At 44.1% G+C, this 16,193-nt stretch overlaps 2 protein-coding genes across 5 annotated transcripts in view; one reads left to right on the top strand and one right to left on the bottom strand.

Annotated features, from left to right (window-relative positions):
* The window catches only part of ccdc88b (coiled-coil domain containing 88B), a 37,502-nt gene that overhangs the window by 18,869 nt on the left and 2,440 nt on the right, over positions 1–16,193 (top strand). The window contains exons 17-26 of one of the 2 annotated variants that reach the window (XM_034291684.1): positions 1,889–2,048; positions 2,125–2,448; positions 2,564–2,716; positions 2,954–3,231; positions 3,426–3,569; positions 4,565–4,751; positions 6,224–6,369; positions 7,183–7,287; positions 7,754–7,941; positions 8,093–8,367. In XM_034291684.1, the coding sequence (XP_034147575.1) occupies positions 1,889–2,048; positions 2,125–2,448; positions 2,564–2,716; positions 2,954–3,231; positions 3,426–3,569; positions 4,565–4,751; positions 6,224–6,369; positions 7,183–7,287; positions 7,754–7,941; positions 8,093–8,367 (1,960 nt within the window). Of the gene's footprint in view, positions 1–1,888; positions 2,049–2,124; positions 2,449–2,563; positions 2,717–2,953; positions 3,232–3,425; positions 3,570–4,564; positions 4,752–6,223; positions 6,370–7,182; positions 7,288–7,753; positions 7,942–8,092; positions 9,588–16,193 lie in introns of those variants that run through there. The other variant, XM_010898339.4, reaches the window with a different exon arrangement.
* macrod1 (mono-ADP ribosylhydrolase 1) overlaps positions 12,772–16,193 on the bottom strand; it is a 70,255-nt gene continuing 66,833 nt past the window's right edge. The window contains exons 9-11 of one of the 3 annotated variants that reach the window (XM_010898335.3): positions 13,816–13,897; positions 13,516–13,563; positions 12,772–13,013 (exon numbers count right to left, since the gene is read on the bottom strand). In XM_010898335.3, the coding sequence (XP_010896637.2) occupies positions 13,559–13,563; positions 13,816–13,897 (87 nt within the window). In that variant the 3' untranslated portion in view covers positions 12,772–13,013; positions 13,516–13,558. The remainder of the gene's footprint in view (positions 13,014–13,515; positions 13,564–13,815; positions 13,898–16,193) is intronic. The other 2 variants (XM_010898334.4, XM_010898333.4) reach the window with 2 other exon arrangements.

The raw sequence follows: 16,193 nt of genomic DNA, 5'->3' as shown, positions 1-16,193 counted from the left end.
AAGACTTTGCATGACCTGGAGGCATTTTGTCAAGACGAATGGGCAGCTATACCACCTGCAAGAACTTGGGGCCTCATAGACAACTATTACAAAAGACTGCCCAATGACATTGATGCTAAAGGGGGCAATACACAGTATTAAGAACAAAGAGTATGCAGAGTTTTGAACAGGGGTGAGTTAATTTTTTTCTTTTGTAATCATTTGTTTTATGATTGTACCATTCTGTTATGACTGTCCTACAGTTGAATGTGAATACCATAAGAAATAAGACGTTTGCCTGCTCACTCATGTTTTCTTTACAAATGGTACATATATTACCAATTCTCCAAGTGTATGCAAACCTTTGAGCACAACTGTATTTCCTAACTGTATATCTTAAAAAGACAGAAAGTTGTGTGAAATACATCCTGAGGTAACCTACAGAAATATTCATATTTATTTTTGGAGTGTTTGTTCAAATAGCTGTAGGTTTTTTTTCTTTGCTGTTCAAAAAACATTAGGCAGGGATGGTGCTACACTATATCTTTTAAAATGTGAGTAAAGACAGAACTTGTGAAGTGAGACTTAGCCTGGCTGATGCCACCCAAGTTACTACACAGCGAGGAGCTGTGACATGGAGAACGGGTGTCAGTCAGACTTATACGTGCAGAAGTTTCCGGATCTATAGTGCCAGAGATACTGATGAGTAAAAGGCCAGAGAAAAGTTGGAACTGCAGACACATAGGAGAACATTAAAACACACAGAAGACCCACGGTATGTGTTAGACGTCATCTATCACATATACAGCAGTATGCCTACCATCTAAGACAGGGGTGGGCCAACTTTTTGAATCGTACCCCACCTTAGGATTTTGAAATACAATGGAGGGCCACAAATCCTTTTTATAAAGATGTCTGGAGTGTTTGTTTTATGGAGTGTTTGTTTTCTTTTTTATATACAATTTTAATTTATACAGTATTTTATTATATACTCAAACCTACCATGGGACGGATTTTAAATTGTATGCCTCTAAAACATATACAGTTGTAAAGTCTACACCTAAAAAGACAAATCCAGCAGTATGGCCACGCTTTAAAACCCTCTGGAAACAGGTGGGTTAGATGCCTTTAAAACTAACCATCTATCAGCAGCTCGGATATGAGAGGACAGGTGCTTCTAAAGGCGACTGGCAGTAAAGGCAAAGGACAGAATTCATCCTCTCCTTTACAAGGAGCCAACACGTCCTGGTGGATGTGATGATGTAAGGGGGGCAGATGGGTTTTGAACATGTTGGAGACTGTTTACTAGGTTGGGGACAGAACTTAGAAGGTGTTTATTGTGACAATCCAACATAGTCATAGTCCTGTGTGAGGTAGAGCAGGAGATGACTGTTGCTGTGTGAGGCAGAGCAGGAGATGACTGTTCCTGTGTGAGGCAGAGCAGGAGATGACTGTTCCTGTGTGAGGCAGAGCAGGAGATGACTGTTCCTGTGTGAGGCAGAGCAGGAGATGACTGTTCCTGTGTGAGGCAGAGCAGGAGATGACTGTTCCTGTGTGAGGTAGAGCAGGAGATGACTGTTCCTGTTTGAGGTAGGGCAGGAGATTACTGTTCCTGTTTGAGGTAGGGCAGGAGATGACTGTTCCTGTATGAGGCAGAGCAGGAGATGACTGTTCCTGTTTGAGGTATGGCAGGAGATGACTGTTCCTGTTTGAGGTAGGGCAGGAGATGACTGTTCCTGTTTGAGGTAGGGCAGGAGATGACTGTTCCTGTGTGAGGCAGAGCAGGAGATGACTATTCCTGTTTGAGGTAGGGCAGGAGATGACTGTTCCGGTCTGAGTTAGGACAATAGTCCCTATAATGTGTTACAGCGTTCTGTCTTACCTAGTTCATATCTCTCTGTCTCAATAGGCGTTTGTGTGAGGAGCTGTCCCAGTCCAAGGAGCTCTGTTCACAACTACAAGACCTGGAGAATGAGCTGGGTACTCGACTGCAGGGCCTGGAAAGGGAGAACCAGGAATTCAAGTTGATGAACGTAGAATCCCAGGAGAAAATCAGCTCTCTTACTCAGGTGTGTTTGTATTTGTGTGTCTATATTTAAGTGTATTGGTGTGATTCATCTTAACAAATGTGACCTTTGTCCACAGGAGCTAGCCAATGAGAAGGTACTGTCCCAAGAATCTTCCAATGCAATTGCCGTGCTGAAGCAGGAGTTGGAGAGGATGGAGGCCAAACTGAAGACAATTAACGCTGACCTTCTCAATTGTGAGAGAGATGCTCTTTCTGCTAAAGTCACCACTGAAAGCCCACCTGAATCACAGAGGTTGCCCGACAAGCAGGAGGCTACTTCTCTGTGGCAATCTGAAGCTCTGTTATTAAACCCGGGTCATGACATCTCCATAACCTCTGCTGCTGGCGTGGAGAAAATAGACCAACATCTTAGTGAACGGCTCATTGAACTAGAGAGGAAGGTATGTATTTTTACCTGTCCCCCTGGTACAACTCTGGGCTTAATATTCTGCTGATACGCTTATCACATATTTTTAAATTTTTAAACACCTCTTCATCACTTTTCTTTCCTCTCAGAATGCAGCGATGGGCGCAGAGCGGGAGGTGTTGCTTTCCCAACTATCTCAGTCCCAGTCAGACTGTAACCACCTGAGGGAGCAGATAGACAGCCTCCAACAGCATTCTGTCTCTGTGTGCACCAACCTGCAGATTCTCAACACTCAGCTGCAGGTATCATCCACACTATTATACATTTATACACAGTACATCCAGTAGTTTTGTACTGAAGCTGTCCTCTCACCTCTTTGGAGACTGTAGTGTCTGCAGTGTCTCAAATGTTTCTGCATGAAATACCTGTTGAACATTTTATGAAGATTTCAGAAACCCCATTAACAGAAGTGATTAATATTTAGTGATAAAGAACCAGCATTGGATTCTCAGCAGCCCACCTCCCTCCTTCTCATACAGGTAGAGCAGGCGTCCCTGAGCACCCAGCATGCAGCACTACTGGCAAGATGTGGCGAGAGCGAAGCCAGGTGTGCCTCTCTGGAGGAGGAGTCTAAAGTATGTGTCAGGGAGCGCGAGGAGGCATTAGCTCGGACGGAGGGTCTGAAAAGGGACATCGAGCGAATGACAGTGCTGCAGCAGAGGCAGGAGGCGGAGCTAGAAGAACTGCTGGAGAGACACTCGCAACTGAGGAGCATCAACCGAAACCTGGAGTCCCAGCACAGGGATCTGGAGGGAAGGTAAACAACCCAGTTTGAAGGGGGTCATGCCTGTGGGCACCACTGACACCTCTTTACAAAACCAGCCATGAGTATTACCAATGAGTGTTGCGTTATCATTCATGCCAACCTTCGTAATACATCGAACTTCAGCTCTTCTACCATACTGAACTTTGACCTGCATTTCTGTCTCCCTGTCTTTTCATGTTCTTCAGGTATCAAGAGCTTCTAGATCGCAAATCCCAGCTGGAGGAGAAAGAAAGAGAGATGAAGACGGAGAAAGAGAAGATGGAGGGACAGTTGCAGAAGCAGGCAGAGAGAGAGAGAGAGCTGGAGAGACTGAAGGGGGACTACGAGAGGTACGGTCAAACCTTGTCGCCACTTATTCTCTTCAAGCAATTCCATTTAATAGAATGTATTGATCTACTCAGTTAGTCTCCAGTCACTGCTGGAAAGACTCAGTGAACATAAATACTACTATAGACCTGTCATGATACAACGGGACACATGACATTACAAGGAGCAGTGGATCCAGTGCTTTGTACAAATCACTAAATCCCAGCTGTTAGCATCTTTTGAATGCATGGGAGGGGCTAATGGCCAACAGACTTCCTCACAACTTGCAAAGATAGAGAGGTGAGGCTCTTAATTCCAGTTCCTCTTTCAACATCATCTCTTACCAGGTATTAACTCCGGCGGCAACCGAATGATGCAGAGTTAAAATGTCACTAACTAGCAATACAGCAGCGTCATTCCGGCAAGGAGTTTAAATCCATATCCACAGTGCCCCAGGGGGCCTCTCAATGAGCGGTGAAGGATTGTCTTAGTGCTGTTAAGGGTTGGTGGGGTTGGTATAAGACACGGTTGCCTTGCCCTTCACGATCTAGAGGCTCTTTATGGCAGGTCAGGGGTCTTCAGGCTCAGTTGTTGTTGCTGGCTGGTGAATGCCTTCTCTTTAAATGTGCAGGTGCAGGAGGGTACTTTCTAGCTAAGCAAGCAGTGTGATTACTTGGCAAAAATTACTTGGCAAGATGTGCTTTGGAGGATGCATGTCTTGATCTTCAACTCTCCAGATCTCACCAAGAGTTGCTACGCTGAGTTGGTTTTAAACTTGAATTGAAAAAAAAAAGATAAAATATGCCCGGAAGTTAATCAAGCATCTGACAATTTATGCAAAACTTTAGTTCTGGAGGTTAACAAAGATTCTTTAGTCTATGAATTTATGCATCTACACCATGTAGTTGACAGGTATGTTCTTTGACAGCAAGAAGCCTGACTCACTTTTTATACACATTGCCTGCCTGTCTGTCCGTCTTTCTGTCCTGTCTCATCCTATCTGGTTCTGCTCTCCCAGGTTGCAGGGGATGCAGAAGGAGTGGTCCCAGGTGCAGACTGAGCTGCTGGCCCAGGGCTCGCTGCTCCGGGGGGAGCTGAGTGCTGCCCAGCTGGAGAGGACCAGGCTAGAGGGAGAGATCAACTCTCTGAGGGAGAACAACCAGAGACTGGAGCTCAGTACCGACCGGCTTACCAACCAGTACCAGGTCAGGGGGATGGGTGTCATGTACTTGTATAACCCTGTTTCCAAAATTATTGGGATTCTGCATAAAATGTACATAAAAACACAATGCAATTATGTTAAAATAATTTAAACCCTATATTCAATAGAAAATGGTACAAAGACAACATATCAAATGTTAAAACTGAGACATTCTATAGTGTCTTGAAAAAAAAATGCCCACTTTGAATTCGATGTCAGCAACACGTTGGGACAGAGGCAACAAAAGACTGGAAAAGTTGTGTAAAAAACTTGTTGGAATATCACACAACTAATTAGATCAATTGGTAACAGGTCCGTAACATGACTGAATATTAAAAGATCATTCCAGAGAGGATGGGTCTGTCAGAAGAGAGGATGGGGATGGGTTCACCACTCTGTGAAAAACTGCTCAGGGAAATAGTGCAACAATTTAAGAAATTTCTCAACTTAAATTGCCAAGAGTTTGGGAATCTCACCATCTACGGTACATAATATCATTAAAAGATTCAGAGAATCTGGAGAAATCTTTGTATGCAAGGAACAAGGCCTGAAAAACAATATTTGGATGGCCATGATTTTTGGGACCTCAGGCGGGACTGCATTAAAAACAGACACGATTCTGTAGTGGAATTCCCCAAAATATGAAATTATGAAACTACAGAATCATGTCAGACTTTACAATGTGTCCTCTGGACTAAAGAGGAGACAGACCGACTTCTCATCAGCACACAGTTCAAAAGCCAGCATCCATGATGGTATGGGGATGTAATAGTGAATATGGCATGGGTGACTTGCACATCTGTAAAGGCACCATTAATGCTGGACAATACAGGTTTTGGAGCAACATATGCTACATATGCTTGTTTCAGCAAGACAATGCCAAACCACATTATGCGCATATTACAACAGCATGGCTTCATAGTAAAAGGAGTCCAGACCTGTGACCCATTGAAAACAATTGGCGCATTATGATACCAAAAATATGACAAAGGAGACCCCGAACTCTTGAGCAGCTGAAATTCTTTATCAAGCAAGTATGAGAACACATTACACTCTCAAAAGTACAGCAATTGGTCTCCTCAGTTCCCAAATGCTTACAGAGTGTTGTAAAAAGAAGAGGTGATGCAAAACAGTGGTAAACATGCCCCTGTCCCAACTTTTTTTAAATGTGTTGCTGGCATCAAATTCAAAATGGGCATGTATTTCTCCATAAACAATAACATTTCTCAGTTTCAACATTTGAAATGTTGTCATTATACTAATTTCAATAAAATATAGGGTCAATGATTTGAACATCATTGCATTCTGTTTTTATTTGCATTTTACACAGCTTCCCAATGTTTTTGCAAACAGGGTTGTACTCATGTAGTCATGCATGTATTATACACACACACACCTTGCAATTGGTCTTACATATATTTAATTTGATTTGTGATGTGTGATGTCTGTGTGTGTGTATGGGTTGTGGGTGTACAGCTGCTTACCCAACTGAAGGGGAACATGGAGGAGGAGAACCGCCACCTGTTGGAGCAGAACCAGAGTTTAACCAATCACAACCGAGTTCTGATGGAGCAGAGCTTGGAGAGGAAAGACCAGCACTACTCACAGCAGAGAGAATACCAGTCAGTAGTTGTTTTTCTATCCTTTTGTGGGCCAATAACCCTGTTCCTTGTCCCTTCCTCATTAACCCTTCATGCCTAAACTTAACCAAGCCATAGCCTCCTGAGCCCCTGTGTCCGCATATGAGGACATGTTTTAGGCTTCCATTACTTTATTCTGCTTAACTTAAACCTATTGTCCTTATTAGAGGACAGTTGTCTGTGCCATGCTTAGATATTATACTTATCAAGTTCTACTAATCCCAAATAGCTAAGAAAAATTAAAAATGCATACATTATCAAAGCTCAGGTCTTAGCAGGTTGAAGCCTCTAATCTATAAACCTATGGGTAATCCGAGTTTAAACATGATGCCCAATTGCATTTTTTAACCTAAATCTAAGATGAGCATTTTATTTTTCCTAGATGGGAACTGCTATAAAAACTGATATGAGGTTTTACTTTTATATTTTTGTGGACATCTGGCCCCAGTATTGACACACAGACTTGGATCATATGCACACTGTTATCTCATCCAAGGAACGACGATTACCATCCTTTCCTAGCCTAAATGTTCCCTAATTTCCTAATAATCCCTGTCCACCTCTCCTCCACCCTCCTCAACTCCACCTCTCCTCCGCCCTCCTCTCCTCAACTACACCTCTCCTCCGCCCTCCTCTCCTCAACTCCACCTCTCCTCCGCCCTCCTCTCCTCAACTCCACCTCTCCTCCGCCCTCCTCTCCTCAACTCCACCTCGCCTCCGCCCTCCTCTCCTCAACTCCACCTCTCCTCCGCCCTCCTCTCCTCTGCCCTCCTCTGCTCACCTCCACCTCTCTAGGGAGAAGCTGGGTGAGCTGCGCAGAGAGAAACAGAAGCTGGTGGAGAAGATTATGGATCAATACAGAGTCCTGGAGCCCAACATGCCTACACCCGGCAAGACCAAGTAAACAGACAGACACACACACACACACACACACACACACCTCCGTGGCCCATTGAAGTGGATGACGGTGATGTTGAGATATGGTGAGGCGTGGGTTAGTGCATCTGGCCCTGGTGATTCTATATGTAGCAGTGAAGGCTGACTGCCGTGTCAGATGGCGTCTCGGAGGCATTGAGTCGCACAGCCCAGTTGGTCTTTCAGGTGGGCCTGTCGAGTGGGAGAGGTTCCAGGTTTGAGGGATTGATCTCACATCACTTCAATAGCACCTTGCTGTGGTCTTTGTAGCATTTTCTCTGGACTCCTGGGGCTGTTTTTGGATGCAGACACACACACGCATTCACATCAAGGCCAAATCCCCCCTTGTACCTCGCTTCCCCCCTCTCCATCTCCCTCACTTCCTGTTTCTCCTTCCTTTCCTCCCTCTCTCTCCTTCCCTCCCTGCCTGGTTCCCTTTTCCTCTTTGTAGAAAGTCCAACTGGATAGCAGACAGGATGAAGAAGCTGATCAAGCCTCGAGGAGGAGGAGGAGGGAAAGAAGGTCGCGCTCTCTTCTACGCTGCTGGCAGTACAGAGAACCTGGCTGACAGTGTTGACTCCCTGGCGGACACACCAACACAGGCTGAGACCAGTGAGAGTCACACACATTCAGTGAACAGTAAGGGCAGCAACCACACACACCATTAAACACCACCGGAAATCCCGCTAAAATCACGGCAGGTCGTCGGTACTAATCCTATCCGCTGGCTGGCCTTCTTCCTGCTCTCTTCCCTCACTCTGTCCTCCCTTTCTCCCCTCTGTCCCCCCAGATCCCCGGAGTGCCCCGGTTTCCCCCTCCCCCCTGCGGCGTGCCCCCGCCCCGGCCGACTCAGAGCAGGCAGGAGGACTCTGCGGGCTGCCACTGCGTTCGAGTTCGAGTGGCCGTCGTAAACTTGGCTCCCGCCACGGCTGGGGGCTGGGGCGTGGCCGGGGAGGAGTCTCCCAGTCCTTCAGTCCCGGAGACCAGAAGCCCCCGCCCCGGCTCCGTCTATCCTCCGCCAACACAGGTTCCACAGTAATATGGGAGGCGGAGAGCAACCTTACGGCCACACCCACTGACACACCCAAAACCACACCCATGGCCTCAGCCTCCACCAGCATGGAGAATGTGATGGAGGAGAAAGGGGGAGAGAAAGAGGGAGAGAAAGGAAGGAGGGAGGGAGAAGGTAGTGTAGAATAAGGGTATTGATAAAGCAGAGACAGATCTCCAACTGTCACAGGTGTCCCTGACAAACAATTTATTGTAGAAGTGAAGTGACTGGTTTTGACAATACTTCTGTGTGGGGGACCACTTGAAGGAAATCTCAGGACAGACCACTGCGGTCAGGGCAAACCGAGAGGAAATTACTGCCTTTCAACTGGAAAAAACATGATCATTTGCACATGCATCCAGACAAGATCTAAACCAAGTCAGGGATTCAAATTAAAAGAGATAAAGTGGTTTTGTCCGATTTTTGTAATATGTGCCAGAAGGCATTTCCCATGTACTTGAAAGTTTTTCTACCAGCCAATAATTAAAATGTATTTTGTGTTTGTTTAAAGATGGTTTTCTATGCACAAGAGATCACAGGTTAGAGGGTGATTGAGGCATTTCCCTGTCTGTGGCCAAAGGGTGTCAGTGTAGAGCTGTTTAGACACCAACAAAGTCCACCAGGGAGTGTCTTTTAAATAATATTCCAGGCCTTTATGTTCATCAGAAATGTTGGGCTGCTCCGTTTCTCTGCAGCCCAAACCCAAGGGTAGAGCATGTCCCATTTTAACTTGGGAAGGATGGAGTGATGGAGGTGAGAGAAGCTAGACACCAAAGGTTAAAAGCAGAGGGGATATTTTCTAGTCCACCAAGGCTCCAATGAATTACGATTTCGAAACGACAAATGGAAAGCTAATACAATTCATGAATTATGTAGTTGTCATGGCAACATTAATCAAAATGGGGCCTCTGCGTCTGAACATTTTGTTTATGAAATTTAGATGCACTGAGCGTTTGTGAGTGTGGAGGATGATACGGAGTCTGTCACTCAGTCGGTCGCCCATTACAGCGAGATAGCTTCTCCATAAGACACCTGCAGACAAACAGCAGCCTCAAACTGAAGAAAAGCAGTGAAATAAAAACCCCAGACACAAATGCATACTCTTCATTCCTTATGTTAATAGGTAAATAGATTACACCTCTGAAGGCTAATGCTCATTAACATGCAACCTTGAAGCGTGAGACATTTTGACTCCATTGAACAGACTAATATAAAATAAAAATACCCTTTACAAGCAGTGGTCATCTTGCCAGTCTGTTGGTCAGGTCATTGAGATGTGTGGAGTGCTATAATGCCATTTGCGCATCTGGTTGTGAAGGGCTATCTCTCACCTGTGTATGAGTCTGTCTATCCATCTGTTTCAACTCCTGGACATCAAATGTTAATGTGAACAGCCTTCTCTTAAGAGTCCCTAATGACCAGCTTTAGCCTGACTGGCTGCCTGGAATCACAGTGACCTAGGAGCCAGAAACATTCTACCTTGGGCCCAGCAAACGGTAGAGCTTGGTTTCCCAGACAGATTAAACCCACTCCAAGACTAACAACCAGCATCTTCGGAAAGACAATTCTTTGTTTTGTTGTAAAATATGTTCAGATGAAGATTTTATTGTAATTACCTTGGTGATTTTAGACATTTAGAGCCTGTCTTTGTTTTTGCTGAGGTATTTTTTCCCCAGGCGGAGGTGTTAGCTACCAGGTATAAGACAGCAGTTATAACGAGAGACCTAGAGAGCTGAACTCTGATCGAGAGCGAGGAACAAGGTTTTGTCTAATTAATTAAAGTCTAGCTCCGGGCTATGGAAATGCTCCGAGGCCGAGGAGGATTTGCTGAGAGGAGAAAAACAAAAACAGACAGCAGAGAATAAATGTTTGTCTTAACTCCGCCTGACCCTGCAACCTGGCTTCCTCACAAAACTGTCCCAATCTCAGAGCTTTCAGGGGCCTTTTAGTCGATGAGGCTACCGCTAAGGTAAGTCTGTCCTCAATCCCCTTCTGCAGCCTGTCCTCTCTCCCGCCTCACTCACTAGTTCCCTCCCTTCTTCCTTTCCCTCCTATCAGTCGTCCCCTCCCTCCCTTTTTCTCCTAGTGTATTAAAGAGTTTGACGCTCTCAGTAAAAGCTGATTTATTCTCTTGTGGTATCGATCGGTTGCTGCATTAAAGATTATAATTCATTACCTCAGCCCTTTTAATACATTAAACACTCAAAATAAAAATAAAATAAACCTAACCTCCCCCGGGTGCGGGAAAACACTCCGGGACCAGAGACGTCCCTTCCGTCTGCTGTCCCGGGCCTTCGGCACGTCCGAAGTGTGTGTGTGTGTGTGTGTGTATGAGAGGCAACCCCCCCCTCAGCCACGGTTGTAGATATTGAACAGTGTGTCGGTCAAACCTGCCACCGGAATGCACACACAACGTCACGTTGGAGTACAGACGAAGACCCTTCAACTCACTCCCACATTTCATTTGATACATTCTCCAGCGGACCAGCGTGAGAGATTACTGCAAATGGTTTGAACAGAGGGAACTGCGTCTTGATAGACCAGCGGGGAAGACTGAAGGATAAGAAAAGGTCACCATTCCTTACAGGGTCGTACAGTGTGCTGCCCTCTGAGGTGAGTTTTTGTGTGTTTTAAGGCAACGGCTGGTGGTGGAACACCACTTCTAGAATACTCCGCCGAGTGGGGAGTGAGAATTAGCGTTCTCGTCAGCTTTCCTGGTTCTCCCGTTCTCCACCTTTCCGTGTCTCCCCAAGGAACCGTATCTCCTCATCTCTCTCGCTTTCGTTCCCTCTCCAGATTGGTCTCCCCAGGGCTCAGCTCAGATGTCTCCCCACCGTCTCCCCTCCATCTCTCCGCCGTTCCCTCGTTCCACACTGACAGGCTTTCAGGCGGTAAATCAGACACATTGATCCAGTGGCAGCGCCCGAGTGTCCTGGATTCTGCTAAAGAGCCATTTTCATTTCACAAGCAGTTTACCACCCCGCTCCCCCATCCATAAACATCCCCTCACCCCTCCTACTTTGCTCCTTTTCTCCGCCCATCACACCCTCATCAATACCCATCAGCCAACCCTCCTCCCTGACTCTGTCCCCTGCATACTCCCTCTCCCTCCTTCCCTCTAATTTTGGATCTCCCACTGGCATGAACGGATGAAAAAACAGCACTCGCCTCGAAACTGCTAAAACACTGGAAAACACGAAAGCAAAAACATAGACAGTAAATGTGCACACTGTTGCGGACAGGGAGACCACCTATTTCATGGGCAAAAATAATGATTGTCTGTTGTGAAAAATTACTGTAAATTGGCTTAAGTTAACGATATAGTTAGTGTAATTGGTCTTCATTTGTCATTCCATGAGGGCCAGCGCATTTTTGGGGGGCGGACAGACAAAAATGAAGAAAGACTGGGAGAAAAGAGACAGGAAGAAGAGAGGGTTCTCCGTGATGAGACTGATGAAATCTGGTCTGGTGATAATGAGGCTCTCTCTGGTTCTCCATCTAATTATTTAGTGACTGGTCATCCACTACTGGCTCTGATGGCTGACTGCTTATTAAAAACTGAGAGGGGCCTTCAGATGGGTTCATCATGCTCTCTCTTCACCCCTTCTCTACCTCTCTCTGTCTAACAATCCTGGACTATACGTTTCTGATTACCAATCCTCCTCTTTCCCTCTACCTCCAACTCCATTAACCTCTCCTTATCCTCCATCCATCGCACTCTTCTAGTCTCTCGCTTACCGGTTCTTCTGTGCTAGCTTTCCTTACCTCCATCTATTACCCCTTCCTCTCTTCCTCATTACCAAAAAGTAAATGTCTGTTGCTGGTGGCATAAAAGGAAATGTTCCGATGATAGCTGGGATTTTGAAAAGAGGGAGCCCCTCCTGTCACCGTTGATATGCTTTGTTGTTTGCTTATTTATTTTCTCTCAGTCTGTTAGTGCGGTTGTGAGAAAGTGAAAATCAATAAGGAAAGTTGTCAAAACATAAAAGAGGGAGCACATGGTGGTGGAGACGGGAACAAACTGGCATTTCGTTTCAAACAAACAAACCCTCCTCTTGGTCTGTCGAAGAATGACAGCACACACACACTTGCAGGTAGATACGTGCGCACACACACGCACACTCATTTCACATCAACTTTCAAAATTCATCCTAACCCTTTACCATAACTCTAACCTCCGTCCAACACCTAACCCTAAAAAAAAAGAGAACCACCTTTGGAATATTTACACAAACTTAACCTTTCTCAAAAGGGCGTCAGGAAAATATCTTCATTAATAGCTTTTTCCTGGTTTAACCACATGAAAAGTAAATAGCAAAAAAGATTCTCCCACACAGGACAAAATGACTCAATCTCTCACCCAACACAAACGTTCTCACACACACACTTGATTATTGAAACACACATGTACAAACAACTCTTTAGAAAGATGAGTTTAGTCAAATGCTTGTTTTCATTCACTGATAATAAAGCAATTCATTCAGTTACAGAAATTAATCCAGTATCTAGAAGTGTAAATATGCATCCAGTTCCTCCCTGGGGCTGAGCCAGGAAGAGGAGGATGATGAAGAGCAGAAGATTGCATGTGGTGATTGACAGTGCACTATCCACGACAACAACGCCTAGCGCCACTCTCAGAGTTTACTCTTCTCAAGCGAACCTATGGGGAACAGAGAAACGAACATTACAGATATAAAACCAAAAAAATACATATTGTGAATAATATCTGGCAACCCAAGCAGACATGTGGGGATTAACCACAGTTATTCAACAGGATCACAAATCTTACAATCTCACATTCCCACAGGAAAAGGTAAATAATTACAGCCAGTCAATCTGAACAGCAAACATTTACCTCAAGGCTAGCTTAAAGCTACACTATGGGTTTCATGGTTAGACTACTTCTATAGATACTAAAGTAGCACAACAACATGTACGGTCTGTTAAATAGTCAGAGGGATTAGGAAGAGGGTGTAGGTAGTAGTATGTTACAAGGTCATTGGTCAGGGGTAAGGGAGAGGCTCTGGGTCAGGACTAAAGAGACTCCAGAAGCCTTCCACAAACACCAGAGCAGGATAGGTTCAGTCCTTGTTTGGTTAGTTGACAGAAAACTGGCACAGTTTCCACAGCTACAAAACACATGACACATCTCTACTCCATACCATGCGTGTTACCTGTGTTCGAACAGGGCACTCTGATTGGTCATCAGGCTAAGGGGCGGGTACAGAGATAAAGGGGGGGAAAGAGAGATGATTGGCTAAGAGACCTGTCAGTGCTGTGCTCCAGGTTTGCAGTCATCATGACAACCTGCTAGGTCCCATTACACGGCGGTGTGGTGTTACCACAACAAACCAGTGTTTACCACCCACCGCTTCCACTGGTGTCAGGAGAATCAGAGGGGATGATTTGGCTGTGTACAGTATTTATGTGTGGTGTTAGAGAGGGTTTGTGTGTTGACTCACCAGGCGGGAAGTAGAGGGGGAGGTTATTCAGGTACAGAACCTCATCGGTGGGCAGAAACACACAGAATATCACTCTGTCCAGCTGGGGGAAACACAGACACACATGAACGCACACACATTGCCTCAGTAAATCAAGACAGATATTACAACACAGTATTCCACACGCAGGACTTGAGTGTTAGAAATGTACTATTATCTTGATCCAATCTTCGGAATCAATGACAAACGAAGCACCCTCCCCACGTACTGGGACACGGACAATTATTCACTTCTTTTGGCCTCATATAGAACCGTTGGGATTTGAAATCAAATAGATGAATGTGAGGCTAAAGTATACATTCTCAGCATTAATTTAATGATAATGTGTACATAGTGGTTCCAACATTTAGAAATGACCACACTTGCATGCAGTAGTCCCTTTACTTAGTATTGGGACAGACTCAGATAATATCCAAAGGTATTGGAACAGACTCATATAATATCCAAATAAAGCACTATGTTTAGTATTTGATCACACATCCTTAGCATGTAATAACTGCTTGAAGTGTGCGACTCATTGACCCCACCAAACACTGGGTTTCTTCTCTGTGCCATTCAAGAATTTTCCACTTTCTGGCCTAGCCACCTAGATGTTATAGCAGTATATTTGGGATCAATGTCTTGCTGTATGACGAAGCGCCATCCAGTGATTTATAAAGCTTGTACTTTAGCAGACAAGATGTTTCTGTCCACTTCAGAAATCATCCTGCTGCTGCTGACAACAGTCACATCAATGAAGACAAGTGAGTCTGTTCCAGTGGCATCCATGATGCTTCCTCTACCATATTTCCTTTTTTCCCTTTATACTTTCTTCCTGCTATCACTCTAGTACATGTTGGCCTTTGTCTCATCTGTACACAATACAGGCAGCTTTCGCCAGCTCTGGAATAATGGGTTAAATTCATGAATTTGGACGATCCTAATGATGCGAACTCCAGACCTGGACAGAAGCAAAGAACAGTTGATTGTGAAATATGAAACAATGCAGACACAACCCCAGATAAGGGGAATTGCACCATATCATGATTTTAGGTCAAACTATCCCTTTAAGTTCATGGTAATTGTTTTATTTCCAATTCCAAAAGAAAGTATATATTTTTTTATCACTGTACCAAAGCTTAGAGGGCACAGCGTGCATTTATACACTGGAGAAATAAAAGACTTATTACAATGTTTTATCCAGGCTATGAGTTAATGAGTCGATGAGATACAGTTCTGTATTATTACTAGCCTGCAACAACCAAAACAACGACAGTGTTTATAATGTACTGACTTCCATAAGCCAGGTACCCTTTGGCTGGCAGTGCGCCCACCCCTTCACATCCTCATTACTGAATGAACAGCTCCACCAAGTACCATAAAATTCATTGTTTGGACTGGAGCAGAGCTGGATGCTGGTTTGATCCACTACAATCAGGGCATAGATCCAGCAGAAGCTATCATTTTACAGAAGTATAAAGTACATCCCCTGAAATGTTTTCATTTATATTTGAACATATGGATATTTGAATATTTTGATATTCGAACTGAATTGACAAATATCATAAAATAACAAAAAAAATACTTCGTTTATTAAATAGAAATGCATTATTCAATGTGAGAATTTTTTTTTAACCCTACCTCATTAATAGTTCAGAATTTAGGATTAAAATCAGATGTATCAAAATATAATTAAAGGGTAACTCTGAAGGTCCTTTAAAGAAATGTGTTTTGGTCTTAACCAAACAGGTGGGTGGTAACACAGAATTATAAGAAATACATTTGGTTTGGTCTTAAGTTAAGACCAAGACGGATGAGGTGAAATAACTACAGTGCCCTTCTGAATTATTGGCATCCTTGGTAAAGATGTTTTATTACACTATTTGAAATCTAACCTGTTTTGGGGGAAACATTATTCCAAGAAAAAAGGATTTCTTAATAAACAAATAAATATTTTCTTAAAAACTGTCTAAATCACTGGCTCCCTAGAAATTCTTATGAACCAAATCCTAATTGAATTATTTTCCCAAATATATATGGAATATAATTATTGGTATATATTTTACAGTATATATTTTACTGTAAATATTTTGCAGGTTCATCTGAGTGACAGAGAACTATGGCGGACCTCACAACACAGAATGTGTTGTAACCTCCACAACACAGAAAAGACACACACAGAACACAGAAAAGACACACTGAAAATACCCATCTGCACTATTGGGGCAAATATTGACAAACTTAAATCAACTGGAGCTTTGATGAATCTGCCTGGAAGTGGATGAATTGAATTTTTATCTCATGTACAGTGAAGAGGAGGATTCTAAAGGTAAACAATTCTAGGTGGGTTTGGTGTTAAA

This window comes from Esox lucius, chromosome 4 (assembly GCF_011004845.1).
Source record: "Esox lucius isolate fEsoLuc1 chromosome 4, fEsoLuc1.pri, whole genome shotgun sequence".
In the NCBI taxonomy this organism is placed as follows: Eukaryota; Metazoa; Chordata; class Actinopteri; order Esociformes; family Esocidae; genus Esox; species Esox lucius.
Note: the sequence above shows the minus strand (reverse complement) of the source record. Positions and strands in the feature narration are given on the sequence as shown.